Source organism: Physella acuta, unplaced genomic scaffold (assembly GCF_028476545.2).
Source record: "Physella acuta isolate Inbredline_101_S28 unplaced genomic scaffold, ASM2847654v3 ptg001214l, whole genome shotgun sequence".
Lineage (NCBI taxonomy): Eukaryota > Metazoa > Mollusca > Gastropoda > Physidae > Physella > Physella acuta.
Window position 1 is genome coordinate 221,056 of NW_026732731.1, and position 13,322 is coordinate 234,377.

The 13,322-nt window shown below is 33.7% G+C and overlaps 1 protein-coding gene across 1 annotated transcript; it reads left to right on the plus strand.

Annotated features, from left to right (window-relative positions):
- The first annotated feature begins 752 nt into the window (after window positions 1-752).
- On the plus strand, window positions 753-8,165 carry LOC131957153 (sodium/potassium-transporting ATPase subunit beta-2-like). The gene is made up of 6 exons (XM_059321880.1): window positions 753-995; window positions 3,590-3,720; window positions 4,355-4,472; window positions 4,903-5,087; window positions 5,789-5,899; window positions 6,371-8,165. The coding sequence occupies exons 1-6, from the start codon at window positions 827-829 to the stop codon at window positions 6,605-6,607; spliced, it is 951 nt and encodes a 316-aa protein (XP_059177863.1). The 5' UTR covers window positions 753-826; the 3' UTR covers window positions 6,608-8,165.
- The last annotated feature ends 5,157 nt before the right edge of the window (window positions 8,166-13,322 follow it).

The following is a 13,322-nucleotide window of genomic DNA, read 5'->3' on the forward strand; positions in this document are numbered from 1 at the left end:
CTAAAAAACGGTTTATCCCCCCCCCCCCCCCCCCCCACACACACACACAGGAAAAAATAGAAAGTATAGGCCTATAATTTATATATATTAGAAAATATATATTCTTTAACCAGCGTTCCAACTTAACTGTCCAAGTTAATTAAAAAGTTAAAGGTTAATGTAATGTCACCACGTCCAATTTTCACCTGTGCTATATTTTTTTTTAAATTTTAGGCGATTCGCTTATCAGTGGCATAGAAGTGGTATTTAACCCTAATAGGACAAAAACGACAGAAAGGAGTATGAGTTCTTTTTTTTTAATAATTAATAATTCTTTGAGAGAGTGTAGAGGGAGAACTTGAAATTTCCGGGGGGGGGGGGGGAGGTGAGCGGTCAATGTTTTAAAATTTTAATTTTTTTCTTTACAAATTTTATCTTTTCTTTCTATTTTGTCGGTGTTGGAAGAGGGGGTTCTGACTCGGGCACAGAATTAAAAATTATCTCTTTATAGCATACAATACTATTTTAGTATTAGTCTACCTACATAGCCCACCAAAGTTTAAGAAAGGAAAACTTAATGCTGATTAGCTCATACAGTAATATGCTGCTAAAATTCATTACTAAAATACATTCACTGTGTCTTTCGTTCTTTATTTATTGGTTAATGCCAAAACATTGACATAATCTAGTATCTCAGGCTTCGACGGCTACGTAGCAAAATCACTCTCCGTACACAGATGACAGGAAACGATCACTTATCTCACCTGCGTACCCCAGGTGGAGCTAAGATCGAACGCGGAAGTACTGTCAACTGTGTTTGGATGTGGTAAAAAAACATCCAACAAAAATGGCATCAGAAGTCTCGGCATATTCGACCACCAGCTCAAGGTACCAAAGTACAATAGCAAGTAGTGGCATCCAAAGAGAGACTTTGGGTGACCGTATGAGCCAGACCAAGCTATGGCTTTACAACCCTGAAGAGAACACTGTAATGGGCAGAACCCCGAGGGACTGGGGTATGTTACCTACCTGATTACCTGCACTCTTCTGTTTATTTTAAAACTGAAATCTTAAGCATTTCTCATATTTCTATTTTGCACGCCTAATCTCTTTTTTTTTCAGAATTAGATTCTATCTAGATCTATAAATTTTTGAAGTTCTATTCTATTTATTAATATATCTCACACTTTTTCAACTTTTTGTTTGAAATTTTCAACACAGGTAACAACATAGAAAAAAGTTTCAAAGTAACAAAAGATACTAGTTATTACTAGATCTAGATACGATTCTAGATAGTAAAAGATACCTATCAGATCGAGATAAGAAGACAATGAGGGGACTATCAATGACTCACGATCAGAGGCGTAGCGATGGGGGGGCAGGGGGGTACATATGTCCCCGGGCGCCGACCTTAGGGGGCGCCAAAATGGGTTGAAAAAACAAATTAAAATGTCGATTTAGCTGCATTTTTGCAATTTGAGGGGGGGGGTGTAAAAATCGAAAGTTTGAGAGGGGTGCAAATCAAAAATTTGAGGAGGGGGGGTGCAAATCGAAAATTTGCTCCCGAGGGGAGCGCCAAATTGAAAGTTTGTCCCCGGGCGCCGGGAAGGGTCGCTACGCCTCTGCTCACGATAATATAATTAATTTTAATTAACAGGGCCTAATGGTTAATAATAGTAACAATATAAAATCTCAATAAGCCTCTTAAAATCGATCACAACGTAGGGGGCCTAGCCTATATAATATTATAATATATCAGTATAGTAGGCCTATAGGTAGACATATCTCTCATACATGGAGGAGTGGAGCAGGGCCCCCTGAAACACATCCACCACCTCCCTGGCCATATTCAAAAAATATGTACAGACTCCAATTGCAATTAGCCCTATACAGAAAAATATATTTCAACCACCCTCTCCTGGATATCTGAATTATGTCACTTCGCTTACCCAGTGAAGTAAACTATCTTAAAGAAACCCTGATTGCCTACAATATATTATAAGTAGTATCCATATATATGCCTATTAACAAACAAAAATTAGCAGACCCACCATGCCCTCAAATAGTCTCCAAAATGTTAACATAGGCCTACAATCTGTTTGCTGCAGTAAAACTTCATGGGCCTGACTAATGAAAAATGTTCCAGCATACTTCAAAGTGTATAGGTCTATTAAAATTAGCAGACAAAAAGCTGGTCCAAGCTCTTGACAACCGTGACAGGTCAGGAAGTGATAGCAGACCTGTTTACACACACACACTGTGCTGTGACAGGTCATAACATTTATCTCCCTTTCTTAAATAATAAATGAGTTTAAGACATCGGTTAGCTTAAAAGTTGTGTTTTTAGTAAACAGAAAATTTCTACAAGTAAGTTAGTTATAAAAAGTAATAAGCTGTGTCCAAATTATTTGATTTTAACTAATTATTCTGCATGCTAGTAATATGTATGCCTGAGAAACAAAACAAAAAAATCCTTATCCTGATAGTAAACAACCTATGTAAAAACAAATTAAATTGTTAAGATTACACAAACAAATGTTTCTGTTGCAGTTTGTACTATTTGTGTGACTACACCCATACAACTCTTACAAGTAAAATTCTCTGTTCCATTCTCTTCACACTCTATACCTTTGAAGTTTTTGTTTAAGCTGTATTTTAATCAGCCTCTAAAGTCACTGCAATGTTGAGGTTAATGCTCTTAGCTCGTTAGCATCTGCCACTAAGGTTAAAGATATCTCAGGGGGGGGGGGGGGGGGCGCTCACTGAAACTGTTTTGGTTTGTGGACTCAGTCTCTGTTTATACAGCAATGTAATTTTTCTTGTTAGGGCTTCACTTCAACACATTTTCCTTTTTTATTTTTCTGTAAAAAATTTACTCGGTTTTATTTTTACTGCCTTTTAACTGTCTACTTTTTCACTCCAAAGTTAGATCTAGTATAGTGCTAGTTCTAAGTGACCCAAAATATATAGAGCTAGGTCAATGTGGCCACAGGTAGGACCAGGCTCAACTGGGCTCTAGTCAAAGTGACACCAGATTTTATTATGGGTCTAGTAGTCCCAGGTCAAGTGACCCATTATAGGGCAGTGGCCCCATAAAATCAGTATGAAATAAAACACTACTGTTCTGTGCACATGTATGGCCTACTGTTCTTGATATTTGTGCCACTTATAATTGACCTTTAATTAGTATTTTGGGCCAATCTGTTTATTTGTTAGCCACATAGATATTAGCTATAAATGCCGACAGTTGTAAAGAAAAAACACAAGCTCGCATGATGTTTGATATATTCACAGTAGTAGTGTAATTATTATATTGCTTACTTATCAGCATTACTTTGGCTCATGGATAATGTCTTAGTTCTAGCAGAACCATTTTTTTTTTTTTTTTGATGCTGTATATGACTTTTTATGGCCAAACCAGTGCTATCAATGTAGTTTTAGACAAACTGGAGGCACTAAGATATTTTATGTTTTAGAATTAGTTTGGAATCAGCATGAGTAAAATCAATTAGAATTAAAATAGATTATATACTATAATATTTATGAACCAAACGTTTTAGTCTTTAAAACTTTTTGGATTAGCTTTAAAATAAATAATAATTTTTTTCAGCATTGTACCTGTTCTGCATCTTCATATTTCTGTCTTCCTTGATTGCAATTTCTGCTGCTTTCTGTGGCATCTTCTACTGGGTTGTTGATTGGAATGCCCCAGAGCTTCAGGGAGCTAGCAGTATTTTACAGGTAAGAACAGGGAGGGGTGTTGTGTTTTTCTATCTGTTTGTGAACTAGTTTTAAAAAGCTAACGTAATTTTATTTTCTATATAATTAATTATAGTAAACAATATACTGTACTGTAATTGTGAAATATAATGTATAGGCCTATAAACTAAATTATTTATTTTTTTGTATGGATTACATAGAAAAACTAAATTAGCTTTATAATATTTACGAAAAGTTTTATTTCCCTTGCAGTTAATTGTTTTTCTGAAAAAAATCTAAATTAGGAACTATCATCATAATCTTTTCCCATTCGTGCCCAAGGCATATAGGACCGATGAAGAAGAGTCCGTCTGTTTCAGAGACCTAGGCATATGAAAGGATAGTGTGGTCACCATTATGCCCAGCTGCTTTTGTTTTCCTTAACGTTTTAATTAGGTGCCCATCAGAGCTGTGTGGACTCTGGGACATTCTACTGACTTGAACAAGGGTTCGAATTTGAGACATTCGGGCTAGCTGTCTAGCTCTCTACCGCTAGGCTATGCCATCTTATAAATTATGAATTATGTTTTACTAAAACACAATGGCAATAATGAATTTTTTTGTTTTGAGGATTTTAAAAACAATTTTGATCAAATTATTTGTTCAAACCTTACAGACTCCTGGCATGTCATTTAGACCACAGCCTTATGTCAAATCAACGTTGGTTCGGTTTCTGAAAGGTGATGTTACAACATACTCTCACATCATAGATCACATAGAAGCATACGTACAATGTAAGTGGCATCTGGCATATTTTCAAATTATTTTTTTTCTTTCAATGTGTGGTTTTTTATTTCATGTTGTACTTATATGTAACTTAGCATCTATTTCATCTAAGTTTTAACACTAGTTCCAGTGTTTGATCGAATTTAAATTTTAATTACTTCATAGTACTTTTGGGATTTAAAATAATAATTATTATAATGAATCAAGTGCTCCTTAGTTAATTAGTTGCAAAAGAATTCTGTGGTTTAAGTTTCCATCATATAAATTTAATAAAATAAATCATAAATTTGTTTTTACATTTTAGTATTTATACTCTTCTTTTCACATTTTTACTTTAGCATCTCCATAAATGACCTCACACTCCTAAGAGATGGATAGGGAATTCTTTAAACTTTGCAATATTTTCATTAATTATCCTACACCAATGTTGTTCCACAGATTATGAAAATGCGCTGCAGGTAGGTGACCGGTATAAAGATTGCAGCGCAATACGAACACGTCGTACAGATGAGCTGGATAAAGTGTGTGTGTTTGATGCCATTGTCTTTGGCGAGCTCTGTGTGAAACAACAGAACTACGGATATGATGATGGTCAGCCTTGCATTTTGCTTAAGCTCAACAGGGTATGTATAATACAGACTTATTTGACTATAAATAATTAGTACCAGCTTCTTGAAAGTCTTTGAGGGTCGGCGTAGTCGAGTCGGTAAAGCTAAATCAAAAAGTGGAGTTTGAACCTTCGGGCAGATGAGGCTCGTTAGCTGGGGACAGCCACTCTTCTAGGAGAGACAACTCCAAAATCAAACAACTGCTGCCTTGTAGTTTGTTCTTGGTTAGACAAAGGCTATGGAAGCGAATCCAAAAAGAAAAGCAGGCTGAAATCGGAGTCAATGGCCTCAATGGCGCAAAACCAGTTGACACGTATACTTAATTGTGATGGAGGGAATCTCTTCCAACACTAAAATTAAGAATGAAGAAGGAGAAAAAAGAAAGTCTTGGCCTTTGATATTTTCTTTGTTTACTCTGTTATTTTATGAATCCAATTACATTGGTCACGAGATCATTTTAAATAACAATAAAATTAATTAAAACAGGCCAAAATTTTATTTATTTTGATTTCAGAATAGTTTTTATTTTAATTCATGCACAGAGATGTGATGGTTTTCAAAAGATTGTTTTCAGACAGATTTTCTAAATTTAATGTTACCAGTTTTTTATTTGTATTATCTATGATAGCTGGGGTTTTTTCTTATTATTAACAAATATTGAAATTATATTAAAAACAACTATAAGTTAAAGTTGTCTTCAAAAACTCACCTTACAGATATTTGATTGGATACCTGAAGAGTACACACCTGAAACTGTCCCAGACTTGATTAAAGATGATTGGAGTAAAGACGATCCTTGGTGGATTCACGTCAGATGTGATGGAGATGTAAGTCTTGTTTCCCCGTGACTAGTTGTATTATAAAAACTATTTTTGAAATTGTATTTCCAGTTTCCTTGTTTTTACATTTTTATTTGTTTTTATCAACTTAGTCTTTTCACGCTGTTTTCTGTATTGTATTATCCATATTTGATTATTTAATTTTCTGTTAGTCTTCTTTCAATTTTTTTTTTTTTTTTTTTTTTTTGCATTATATTTTACTCTTTTTGTTTCAAATTCTTAGTGTTTAATTACTTAAGGCTTATTTTATGCACTATTTTAAACAGCAACTTTTTTTTTGCTTGTTAAATTAAGATTGTTTATCTCTCTTGGCTGTTTAAGAGGTTGTATTTAAAGCAGTTTTTTTTTTTTTATTGTCTAATTTTTTAATCAAAGTGTTTCATTTCCCATTCTATTTATTGTATTTTGTACACTACCACAAGAAAAATTTGTTTAATGAAACATTTAAATTTCTTACAGGATGATACAACTAGAGAGAACATGGGAGATTTGCTCTACTTCCCTAAAGGTTTCCATTTCAAGTATTTTCCATTCCGCAACCAACAGGGCTACCGGTCACCTCTTCTGTTCTTGCGTATGGATAACCCACGACCTGGTGTCCTCCTTATGATGACCTGCCGAGCTTTTGCCAAAAATATTATTCATGATAGGGTAGAACAGGTTGGGCAAATACGATTTGAAGTGCTAGTAGATTGAGTGTATATATTTTGGGTGCCATTTGATAAGCAATTCTAAAGTCACTTTGATGTTATTTCAGACAGCTAGTATTGTCAATTTGAAAAAAAATTTGTTTTATGGTTTTGATAAACAAAATTACATTAATGTTCTACAACCTTAATGTTAGATAGAATTCTATTTTTTGACATTAACAAAACAGTGTGGTCAATTATAAATTTTATTAAATTTAATATTTTGATTCATAAAAAAAATACATTAATTTTATTATTTTGATTCCTAAATATGCATGCTAGTGCTACTAGCAGCCTAAAAAAAATTCAGCTTGATTTTTTTTTCTTCCAAATCTGCAGGTAACTAAGTTTTGTAAAAATCTTTTGTTTTAAGGTTGATTTACATTTAATTTATTAGAACCTAAGTGCATCCATGGCCTTGATGCATTTTAAAATAGATTTTACTTAATGATTTATTTAAAAAAGAAGTAGAAAACATTCACATGCTACGTAATGTGACAGAATTGCATAATATCTTTAAAAATGTAATAACGAAGCACATTTTCTTCACTCAGCATTTTTTGTATAATTGTCATTTTTTTATTCTCAAGTAAAACAAATTGTAAAATGCCGTTTTATTCAAGTTTAATAGAAGCAAGAAAAACTTAAACCACCAGTAGCCTAATGTCCTGCGTGAAAGTGTTTTGTTACTCTGTTCAGATTAAAGTGATTACTTTTTCAAGATTAGGATCATACTCATAGTGGCAGCTTAAAATGGGGTTTGTCTGTTAGTGTAATTGTTCTCTGCACATATGCAGAATGCTGGTATATGTTTGTGTATATTTTTGAATCTCAAGTGGGCTTAAAGTTTTGAGTTGAGTTTGAGTTGATAAATATTAACAGTGGCCTGCTAGTGTTCCCTTCAAGTATTTTAAAATTTAGCTTTTAAATTTGAATTATATTTTTAAAAATAAATCTCTCCATGAAATGTACAGTTTATTTAAACTCTTATTCCATGTTTTACAAATGTTACCTATTTGCTAACATTAGAAATTCACTGTTGCAATTCATCTCACAGTAATATCTGGGGTGTTAATTATTAATCTGATGAACAAAACAAATTATCAAGTTTGGTTAAATATGTTTTTTGAATGAAACATTCTTGTATATAAAGTGTTTAATCTCTGGTGTTAACTTGTATAATCTCATGACTGAAACAGATTATTTAAATATATAGTTTGACCAGTGTAAAAAATCTGGCAAATTGATAGATCTGACACATTCCATTATACACACCTGTAAATAGATTTATTGTGCTAGCCTTTTCAATAGCACTTTTTTATCCTTCCTTGCTTATAAATCTACCAAATGCAACATATCAGTTGTTTCTATACAAAGTTGTATTTTTTTTTTTTAAATGTTACTTCTGTGAAAATATATTTTATAATCATGAGAGACTGAACACATATTGTCCATAAAGTTTACCAATAAACTTTGAACAGATATTTTTGTAAATATTTTTTTTTCTTAAAAGTTTACTGGTTTTGTACTCATGTTATAAAATACAATAAATCAATCGAAACGGTTTTGCTATATTTTGTTTATATTTTTCTTTGTTGTTTATACATTTATTTTTGGTATCAATTTAAATTAAAATACAAACTAATTCTAATATGTTAACTTGTATTGGCTCAAACAATGAAATATGTAAAAAGAGATGTAGAAAAGAACATTACTAGCCTTCCATATGACAAGGATCTGACAATGTGACCTAACGGTAGAGAGCTAGGCTGTTAACCTGAAAGTCTCAAGTTCGAATCCGGGTTGAAGTCTGTAGAATGTCCCTGAGTCCACCCAGCTCTGATGGGTACCTAACTCTCATTAACAAGACCAAAGGCGGCTGATCAGTACTGACCACATAATCCCTTCTTATACCAAGGTCTCTGAAGTAGATGAACTCTATTTCATCTGCTCCATTTGTCTTCGGCACTAACTGGGAAAAGATAATAAGGATGAGATGCAATGATCAATTTGGTTCTGCCAGGGTTATCTATTTCTATGGATCACACCTGCTAGTTGGAATTGATTTAAGAGCCAATTCTTATATAGGACTCCCTGAAGACTTAAACCTGGGTACTTAACATTTGGTTAGCAAAATCACTGGCCCAAAACACCCTCCTATGCTAAAAGTAGAGTTAGATCTTGTAGATATATTTCAATCTTGGATTCATTTTAAAGCTGACTGCGACTACTGCTTGGCTTCTTCCAGGATGAGGGGTGGTCGGATGGTAGAGCGAAGAACCGCTATCCAAGCTTAGATCCCATGCTTAATTCTGTAGGAAGTCCCTGAGTCCACCCAGCTCTGATGGGTACCTGGCTCATGTTAGGGAAAGTAAAGGCAGTTGGTTTTAACGCTGACCATACTATCCCTTTTTATGGTGAAGCTTCAAAAAACAGGTGAACTCCACTTCATCTGTCCCATGGACTGCTAGGTTCGAGAGGGTAACGACTTTTGTTTTACCTTAAAATGATCTCTATGAACTTTGCCAACTAATGTAAAATCAACTAGTTTACCATTAATTTAATGTAATCCATTCTACAAGCTAGTGACGCAAGACATTAAACAATTGCTTTAAATAAAGATCAGGAATCTTTTGTCCATCCTCTCCACTACGTTTCACTCAATAGATATTAATGTAAAAAGAAAAGAAAATAGTATAGACACCCATTTTAGATCATGTTATGTGTATTTCTTGCTGTCAATCGCTAAGGCGAATGTTAGGGTGAGGATTTAAATATGCAATTGTCAATGCTGAATCAAAGTAATAATTGTAGATTTTTTATTTAACAATTTTAACGCCAAATGAGTCTCATTTGTATGGCCTACTATGAGAATTCAATATAAATTACAATGTATCGGTTACTTCCCTTTGATCGTATTTTCACAACTCGTATTTTTCCTAGAACCTTGCAGATGGGATGTCTTGGTAGAGAGAACTGGATTATAAATCCAAAAATAAATAATAATTCTAAGCTTTTTCATTACAATTACATTTTGAAATAAGGGTACTAAAGGCCAATAACCATTTACCAATATTTTTGTAGAAGACAACATGAAAATGAATCATTGCCAAAGAAAGAGGAAATACTGACAATAGGGTTAAGTGTTGATGTGGCTTATATATGAGGGACCACTATAGTGAAATCATCTAATTGCACTCAGTTTGATGATATGTATTTCCAATAACTCATATTCTTTTTGTTAGCGTGAAAAGCTATATTTTAGGCGTTTGATAGTCCTTTTTTTCACGCATTGATTTAAAATTTGTACAAAATTTAAATCGTATTGAAATTGCTAAAGCTCGCCAAGACAAAACTGAATTTAAAATTATTATAGTGTTATCACAGCCCATTGCACTCTTGGGCTGTTTTGATTTCCAGTCTTAAAATAGCTTTCCTGGATATTTCTACACAAAATTATTCCCCAATAAATTTTGTTGAATCTTATTTTTCTGTGGCCAATGAGCAATGGTTAAACAATATTGAGATTAATAATCTATGAAATTGTTGTTTAAAGTTATATTTGAGGAGTACTATGATCCATCTTTGAGCTTCTATGTGCATGATCCCTCAAATTACCAGCAACCCATTTATGGGCACATTCGGTCTTTAAATGGCTCTAACTCTTGTGAGAATTGATAATTTTGAGGAATTAAGGTAAGTTTTTAATCATCGTTATCGGAGATATTGATTCAAAGTAAGCTCTATAACTGTTCTATTCCGTTAAACGCTTTTTGATGAATGAGAAAGAACAGGTGTTGTTGTTGTTTTTAATTTTTTTTTAAAGTACCCTTTAAGATACTTAAATCTGAAAAAAATAACTGTTCATGTTTTAATTAAAATCATTGAGACTCAAACTTCTAATGGTGCGCAGAAACCTAAAAACAGTGGCACTAAAGAAGACTATTTTGATAATTAAATTTGATAATTAAATTTGACATATAACGCGGCCTAACACCGGAAAACCATATTTCTACCTCCAGGTTTTAAAGAGTTCTCCACTCAACCCCGTTCCCACACCCTCCGTACGTCAAACGATAACATGCTATCTCTAGTAAACAAACATGTTTGTCGTGTGTCTTGTTATCTCTCACGGTTGCTAGGCAGGGTAGCCACTGGCTAAACCACTGACCATGTCAATGAACACATAGTACATAATGGGAACGAAATGGGAGGAGGGGAGGGGGCTGCTCATACTTGACGTCTCCTTCTAAGCAATTACCAAAGCCATTAAACAAGACAGACTCCCCTCTCTGAATCAGTGAAGTCACCAGGTCGGGTGTTACCCTGTGCGGTAACCAGTAGCGTACGCAGGGGGGGAGCAGGGGGAGCGGCCGCTCCCCCTCTGGCCATTTTCAGCAAAGTGGCGCCTTTTTGGAAACTTTTTAAACTCAAAGTTTTAAACAATGATATGTGTTAAAAAAATATTTTTGGTCGGCACATCTATGTAAATCACAAGATTTCTTTTCACGCAGTAGTTAAAGCATTATTTTACTAGTCTAGTAGTGTCTACGTTTACAACACGTATTAACAGCTGCATCAGTTTGCCATTCTAAAAATAACCATTATGATGCATTGCAATGTTTAAAAAACCTCTACGGGTAGTACCACTTGGCAAGAGGGGTGTTAAGTTTAAGGCAACTGTATAATGTATTTGCTTACGAATAATTGAATTAGAAATTTTATACATAAAACTTCACACATAATTACTTTATATATACAGTTTGAATCGTGTGATTAATTTTTTAAAAATTACAATACATAAACAAATACAACTAATGTGGCACCTCTATTTAAATTTACTTATGAGCAAACTGCGTAGTGGTGGGGAAATTTTGACAAGGTCAACAACGTCATCACGATGAAGTAGTAGTATTCTTACAGTTTGGGCGATAGTGATTACGATTACAAATTATATGAAACAGTTAAAATCCCCCTCCCCCATGGACCCCTCTGTAAACAAATATTGTCATAATACCACTGCTACTTATTTAAATCTTTTTATGTAATATATATTTGTGTAGTATATATTTGTGTAATATATATTTGTGTAATATATATGTATGTTTAGAACTGTCATCTAAAAACTGACGCTATGTTCACTCTGAGTTGGTTATCTCTCCCCCCCCCCCCCCCCCCCACACACACACACCTCACCACCACAATTGTGTAGAGCGACATTAATGTCACACCTAGGTATACACTGGGTTGGATAATTGACCTAAAGTGACCGGACAGTGGTGAATGAAGTTGAACCCACCCTCCCCACCCCCAACCCACCCCGAACTGATCTGTTAAGTACATGTAGAAAAACGCGTAATGATGTACGAAAGTACCATGGCGTCAGAAAATTAGCTTTTTAAACGTAAAACTCTGTGAATATTGTTTTTGCAATTACCAGTAAAAAGGTTTGTGATCAATACAGTGATCTAACCCATACCTATCACTATGTTAAAAAATTATCTTTAAAGAACACAAAGAAGCAGTAGTTAATTAAAAATATATGATCTGAACTAAAAGTCCTATATTTAGTTAAAAGTAGTTTGTTATTCCGATTGCTTTTCTATTATATCGAAAAGCGTGGTTTATACCAACTCTGATTTTAAAAATTTTCATTATGCTGTAATACTTAAGCATTTATGATGACGATATATTAAATTCTAATTATATACAAAAACATTTTGTAAACACGAATAGTGTTAAACAATTTCATAATACTCTAAAGTAATTATTTATTTCTTTTGTCATTTATAATTAAATGTGTAGATATGTAGGCTACATATTTATATTAAGAGAGTAATTATTTCCCCTATTTCAATTGTCTTAAATAATTTCCCAGGAATTATTATTATTATTATTTTACAAGAATTACAAAACAAATTGTGTTACGTTCATTGTTTTTGGTTGTAGTGTGTGTATATATATATATATATATATATATTAGATTGATACAATTTTTGTTTTGTCGGCCTACATTGTGTGTTTTTTCTTATTTCTTCAGAGTGCTACTTTCAATTTATTTTACATCATAGCGAAGTAATGACATACAGCTAGTAATTATATATATATATATATATGTATATATATATGTATATAATATATATATATATATATATATATATATATATATATATATATATATATATATATATATATATATATATATATATAGGCCCTATATATATATATAATACACGTATATAGAACGTGTTAAATATTCGGCGCCTTTTTTTTAGCTCTTTTCGCTCCCCCTACAACGAAAACTTGGATACGCCTCTGGCGGTAACTGAGGGTGTCACTCCCCCCTCCTCTAATAATTTAGATTTGGTGTCACCCCCCCCCCTTCCCTTACTATTTTGTTCTCTACGCTGGATAAAACTTTGTTTTGACAGTAAATTTTACGACTGCACCCCCCCCCTTCCACGTCTTTTGACGCCACTGCCTTACATCCTTTACAATACCTTCAGTGGTAGGTCAGTCTTTTTACCCGTGGGGGGGAGGGCACTTGAGATTTTCGGGGGGGGGGGGCTAAATTTTCCGGCGGAGGGGGGTTGGACATTGTTAAAATTATATATTTTCTACATAATTCCATTTTGTCGGGGGGGGGGGGAGATGCCTGGAAAAAAAACATTGAACTCTTCGCTTCTTTAACACCACTACCCCATAAGAGAATATTATAGTCT

Coding starts and splice junctions, on each gene's coding strand:
- LOC131957153 (XM_059321880.1), top strand. CDS start 827: ATGGCATCAGAAGTCTCGGCATATTCGACCACCAGCTCAAGGTACCAA. Junction 5,088..5,788: donor TTTTGCTTAAGCTCAACAGG/GTATGTATAATA, acceptor CTCACCTTACAG/ATATTTGATTGGATACCTGA. Junction 5,900..6,370: donor ACGTCAGATGTGATGGAGAT/GTAAGTCTTGTT, acceptor AATTTCTTACAG/GATGATACAACTAGAGAGAA.